Genomic DNA, 6,476 nt, shown 5'->3' with positions numbered 1-6,476 from the left:
CTTTGCTAGGGTTTGAGGCTTGAGTTGGTGATACTGTTGGATTTCAAGTTAGGGAGTAATGGTCCAAAAATTGAGTGATCAAAATGCAAATTTGTAAACTTACCAATAGTTCAATAGCTAACTCTATTAGGGGTGAGCAAAATCCAATTTGATTTGAAAAACTAGATAAAAAATTTAAAACTTGAATTAAATAGTTCAAGTTATTCGAATCAACTCAAATAAAAAATTAATTTTTTTTGTTTAACTCGAATATGAATTACACAATTCGAGTTACCCGAAAATCCAAATAAAAAAAATACAAAACTATGTCGTTTTGATAGATGCTTACCTTTTCTAAAGTTAAAAATCAAAGCCATCAAGTTAAAAAGTAAAACTATGTCGTTTTGATAAATGTTTACCCATTAAGTTAAAAGGCTAAACCATTATACTGTTTATGTAGTTAAATAATCTTGTACTTCGTTTACTAGTTAAATAACCGGTTAATGTAAACATAACATTGAGATAAATAATAGGATTCGTTAACTCGACTCGAAATTTTCTAACTCGATTTGAAAAAAAATTCAAATTGAGTTCGGTTGCTAAAATAGGATTCGTCAACTCGACTAACTCGAAATTTTTTGATTCGGCTTGATCGAATGCTCACCCCTAAACCCTGTGATGATTAGTGACTTAACGACTACATTAGACATCTGTTACCAAGTTAACAGACCAATGGCTTAAAAGATAACGTTCGAATAGTTTAGTGATCAACTTGATAATATTTTGAAATCGAGTAGCCAAAGTGTAAATTTACTATTAATTTAGTAACTTTTATTATGAAGATATAGGGTACGCTAATTTTAAAGAATGTTATTGAAGCAGCCTAGCAAATTTTAATACAAAATTACTTGGTTCTTTTTTTTGTTTTTACTAAAAAAAAATACTTAGTCTTGAGAAACGGGGCTTTTGATGAATAAATTAGGGCACTGGTTTCAATTAAGGTTTTAATTTAAGGAGTTTTGGGAAATCTAAAAAATTTTCAGCTGCACGAGGCGTACTCCCACGTTCCTGTCATAAAAGTTTTTGAAGATTTTAAAGCAGACAATAGATTAATTTAGGTGTGTAATAACTATTTTATCCTTCCTTAAATTAAAATGTCATGGGTATATTTGGAATTATACTTATTTTTAATATTTTAATTTATTGGATACTCAAGGCCTAGTTGTTAGTTACTGTACTTGTGCTTGGGTCTTTAAAGTCAAAACAGATAATAATTGGGTTCGAATCTCGATCACAAGCCCAATAACCCCAACCTTCCACTTCCATGCTTCTCTTCTCTTTATTTATTTACTAGGTTTTTTTACTCGATAATGCACAAATTTATTTTATTTAATATATCTAAATAAATTTAAGTAATTTTATAATTTCTTTTACATATTTTGTAATTTAATATTTTATTTGATAAAATTAATGTATTAAATTATTAAATGTGTATGGTGTATACAATTTCCTAGATTAAACATAAATGAAAAATGTTTATGGAATCCATTAATTTTCTATTTATGAAATCTATTTGTAATAAATGTTTAAAATTTTTTAAAAATCATTATATTTTATCTTTTTAAGAAATTCAATCTTATAAATAATCCTTATTATAATAAAATCCAATTACCATAAAAAATAATAATATAAAAGTAGAATAACTAAATTCTAAATATACGAAGAGTACAAAAACTTGGAGCATATTTTAACATCGCTTTAAATATATATATACTATTATCAAAGTAAAAGCTTTTAAATTATTTTTAATTTTTAAACAATCTTTTATTAGATTTAAAGCCTATTATATTAAGAGAATTTTTAAATTCTTAAATTTAAAACATTTTATCATATTCTTAAAAAATTGTTTCAATATGTTTTTAAGTTTTTAAAATTATTTTACATTTTTATTTGTTTCATTTTACGTAATACGTTAAATTAATATTTTTTTAAAGGAAAATTAACATTGAAGTGATCAACACTTATATATTATTAATTAGGATAAAATATGCTCCAAGTTATTGTTTTTTTTTTAATTTAGAATTTAATCCCTACGCTTTTCAGATTTCAATATTCAAGTTTAATTGTTAATGCTGCCTTAAATTTATTTTCCCAATTTCGCTAAACGTGCTATTTTAAAATTAAAAAATACTCACTTGGTTGTCATATAATATAAATAATAATACTTTTAATAAATTTCAATTTAAAAAAAAACTTTAATGATGTTAATAATTGGACTTGTATAAATCTAAAAAGTAGAGAGACTAAATTTCTTGAAATAAAAGTAGGACTAAATTTCAAATATAATAGTATAAGAACTTTTAAATTCAATTTTAAATATTTATAGGTTTTTTATAACAAATTTTAATTTATTTTTAAACACTTTAAACATTAATTTTTTATGACATAATGCCAAAAATAGCCCCTAACATTTGACTGGTTGGTCACTTTGGCCCTTTATTTTTTTAGCACTTTAACACCTATCATTTTTTTTGTCAAATTGGTCTTAGTTTAACGAATATGTTGACATGGTTATTAGTTGACCAACGACTAACACTAACCGCTGACGTGATAGTTCAAATGTAATTAAATGATAATTTTAAAATAATTTGCTGGCATGGCATAAAGACAGACCACGACAGCATTTAATTACATTTGGACCGCCACGTCAGTGGCTAGTGTTGATCGTTAGTCAACTAACGACCACGTCAGCATGTCCCTAAAAAATAGACCGATTTGATAAGAAAAAAAAATGTTAGGTGTTAAAATGCTCCAAAAAAAACATAAATGGCTAAAGTGACCAAACAGTCAAACGTTAGGGGCTATTTTGATATTATGCCTTTTTTATTTTGAACTTATTTCGTAAATATAAATGTTTTTTAAGGAGAAGGAGGAATTTTTTAATAGTTAGGGTCTGTTTGATTGGCAGTAAAATGTTTTCCGTAAAATGATTTCTGGAAAATGTTTTACTTTTCTGTAAAATGATTTACTGGAAAATATTTTCTAGTGTTTGATTGAATCTGTGTAAATATTTTCTGCTGTTTGACAGATTTCCTGAAAATATTTTCCGGAAAAGTTGTTTTTACATATATTAATAAATTTATATACATATTAATAAATTTTTATATTTTAAATTATTTTTACACATATTGCAATGATTTATTTATAAATAAATTTTTTATTAATAAAAGTTTTTTATCTAATTAAATTCCAAATGTTCATCTATTTGTAGATTATACCGATTTGATTTTACTTCTTCATTATTAAAACATTTATTTGTATTTAAATTTTATATTAATTTGATTCTACTTTTATCCAATCTGATTCTTGTGATACATATATTTAACATGGGATTTAAATTACAATAAAAAATACTGTAATTATTAGAAAATTTCATTTTTTTAAAAACTAGTATATTGTATTAACTCGTACTAAATGATATGTCAAACTTAAATTGCTACATTAATATATATTGGGTAACTAATGCAAGTGTAATATGCAATTAAAAGCTAGAATTTAAATGTTACCAACACAAAAAATAAAGACGAGATAATAAAAATTATTGAAAAAGAAAAGCAAAACAGTAATCCATAGCACAACAAGAAACTAGTTATATTGTTGTTCTCTTTTTCTATCCAAACCCAAAACAAAACATCAAAACCGCATTTAGTACTACCAAAGTCTTTTATGGTTCCATCTAAGATTTGCAATAAATGAATTTGAAACTACTTAGGACCAATGTCTTTGAGAGCACATATCTGCTCTTCCCCCATTGCAGACATAACAGACACAACCAGGTCTTTCCCCTCAGCAAAACCATCCATGATCTGCAATCACACCAAAACACATGAATGTAAAATTATATAACTACCATCTTCATGATATGTAAATTGGAACCAACATTTTTTTTTGTTCTAGTATTAGATACACTTGAATTAGTATGCCAAGAGATTAACTTACCTCCTTACATTCTTGTTCCATTTCCTCATACGTCAATGCTAGCTTCTTTACCACATTTTCTTTTGTTTGTTCAATTGTCTGTAAAAGATCACAGAAATAGTAGTTAAAACCATCCACTATAGTTACCATATCTGGACTACAAACAGCAGCGACATACTTTTGCAAAGACTTTCGCTCATGTTTCACATTTTTATCAAAGACAGTTAAGGGCAAAGTAAGCAACCAACTAACCTTACTCAGTAAATCAGAGAGTTTTTTCATCTTGGCCTCCATCAATGCAATATGTTTCAGACTGTTAATGTCTTGTGAAACTGCAGTAGACCCATTTTGTCAAGGTCCTTGTGAGCCTTTTGCAAAATGTTAGCAAATAATTCATTTTAACTTTTAGGCTGTTAGCAAAATATTTCAAGTACATATCAAATAATTCCGTCAAAAATCTCAAACAATAATGCCTTTGGGGTTCTGGCAAAGTGAAAAGCTTGACATGTAATTGCAATGGATCTTAAAACCCACATTACAGCAATTAAAACAGAAGAGTACTCTGAGGTTACAAATGAATTCCAAATCCAAATTTTCAAATTAATGTTTCCAAACATAGCATAAATGAACACAATCACAGCATAAGAATTTATAGCCAGAACCACATAATATTTTTCATTCTCAAAATAACTAATTACTTTGAAAGTAACCAGCAAGATAAGATGTTTACAGTGACAACATCAGATGATACAATAGCAACATGTTTCTTCATTTTTCACTCTTGAATACAACTTGGTCATGCATTTGCCTAAAAGAAATGGAAAACACACATTTCTAAGCACTGAACTGAAGAGGTTGGAGTCACTACAACAAAAAAATGTCTAGCAATGATGAACATAATCAAAGAGGTACAAGTCGTGTGAGTTAAGATAATGTCTAACAACCCGGTAAAATTATAGCAGCACATATATAAAAGAACAATACAGTTCAGCTAGTACAACATGAGAAAAATGACTATATTTTCCTAATAGAATATGGGGTTCAATAAGGTTCCCCGCATCATAAGGCCAGGAAATTATAGAAGAAAAAGATAGAAATCGATGAAATATAAACCTCTCATTTGCTTTATTATTATATGAAAAAAGACAAAAATCGTTCACAAAAGGAGTGTGAGGTAGATTTTCATATTTGTATGCTACAAGGCGATTTTGTGTGATTTGCTCAGTTGAAACTTTGTTTTCAGCACAATGTGACAAGTCAACATGTATTGTTTTGCTTAGTGATAAATAATATGTTTTTTTTAAGTAACATCAAGGAATGAGCATGATTTCTTGAAAACCAAGTCCTGCAAACAAGTGAAGCCAGAGAAAAGACCTTATGTAACACCATTAGACCACAGTCCATGCACAAGAAAACCAAACAGTCTAAAAAGAAAGGAAATATTAATAAAGGAACTCAAAACGGACATTGGCTTCTCTAAAAAAGGATCTCAGCTCGTCCAATGACTTCTCAAAACTTCCATACAATCTAATGGATAACCTTAGCCACTTCGAAATATGTGCTCTATTCTAATGACTGAGATGATTAATTGGGATAAATTTGTATCCGAATTCGAAGCCATACTCATACAGCCATTCATCTTGAATGAGGCACACCCTTACTCTATTTGCCTATGGTAATAATTTCATAGTGCTAAAATCAAAATGGACAATTCAAGCAAAGCAAATCACTGATACAGAAATCAAAGTTAACATACTGAAAATAAAAAGAAAGAGGACTGTCTATGGTTAAGGAAATTAAAATAAGCATCAATTTTATTATGACTAGTGAGGACTTACATGCCATCAATATGACATTCACCATTGGGGAAGGAGCAATTGCAGGTGACAGTACTGTTGTTAATGGCCTCAGGCACATTTGGCGGCGGCGGTGGAGTAAACCAACTTGACTTATTGTTGTAAGGGTTTTCATTGTAATTCCAATCCTTCTTCCCAAGTTCTGTTGCTATCTCACAAAGAGCTCTTACTGCAAACCCAGAAAGAAAAGAACAAATATTGAGAAGCAATTGGAGGAACTAGTATTGGGTTGGTACAAATTTACAAGCAAATCACAGGATAATTCTAAACACTCAAGTACATACTCAAATGAACCAAACCTGCAATTTACTGTTTGGTTGAGATTAGTTAAGAAACAATGAAAGAAAAGTGGACTGGAACAGAGTAAAGTCTTGGAATATGAAGAGGAAATTTCCAATATCAGCTAGTAAAGAAATATTGTTAATCTTTAACACAACCTGAAGCAAGAAAGAAGTTGCAAAGCTGTGCTAACTTACCTTCATAATCTGGAGGATAGAGCGGCTCCACTTGGGCTTCAACCATCTGTATATAACCAAAATATAACCAAAACATCATCCAGCAAGAAAAGTCGCCCAAATAGGAGGCGAATAGCCCAATAGATAATCTGTAATCTTCATCGGCTACTATACTTTCTCTCAATTTGATGACAATCAATATAATTTA

The 6,476-nt window shown here is 28.8% G+C and overlaps 1 protein-coding gene across 1 annotated transcript; it reads right to left on the bottom strand.

Annotated features, from left to right (window-relative positions):
• Positions 1 to 3,557: 3,557 nt before the first annotated feature.
• On the bottom strand, positions 3,558 to 5,943 carry LOC107904918 (uncharacterized). The gene is made up of 4 exons (XM_016831438.2): positions 5,796 to 5,943; positions 4,210 to 4,289; positions 3,979 to 4,056; positions 3,558 to 3,845 (listed from the first exon to the last, which is right to left on the bottom strand). Exons 1-4 carry the CDS (start codon positions 5,926 to 5,928, stop codon positions 3,744 to 3,746), a joined length of 393 nt encoding a protein of 130 aa, XP_016686927.2. The 5' UTR covers positions 5,929 to 5,943; the 3' UTR covers positions 3,558 to 3,743.
• Positions 5,944 to 6,476: the final 533 nt, after the last annotated feature.

Source organism: Gossypium hirsutum, chromosome D05 (assembly GCF_007990345.1).
Source record: "Gossypium hirsutum isolate 1008001.06 chromosome D05, Gossypium_hirsutum_v2.1, whole genome shotgun sequence".
Lineage (NCBI taxonomy): Eukaryota > Viridiplantae > Streptophyta > Magnoliopsida > Malvales > Malvaceae > Gossypium > Gossypium hirsutum.
This window is presented reverse-complemented; position numbering and strand designations above follow the sequence as displayed.

Bases quoted from the DNA above. Each gene is read 5' to 3' on its own strand.
- LOC107904918 (XM_016831438.2), bottom strand. From the start codon at position 5,928: ATGAAAACCCTTACAACAATAAGTCAAGTTGGTTTACTCCACCGCCGC. The intron at 4,057-4,209 runs GTTAGTTGGTTG...GATCTTTTACAG, and splicing joins TCTCTGATTTACTGAGTAAG to ACAATTGAACAAACAAAAGA. The intron at 3,846-3,978 runs GTAAGTTAATCT...GTGTGATTGCAG, and splicing joins TGGAACAAGAATGTAAGGAG to ATCATGGATGGTTTTGCTGA.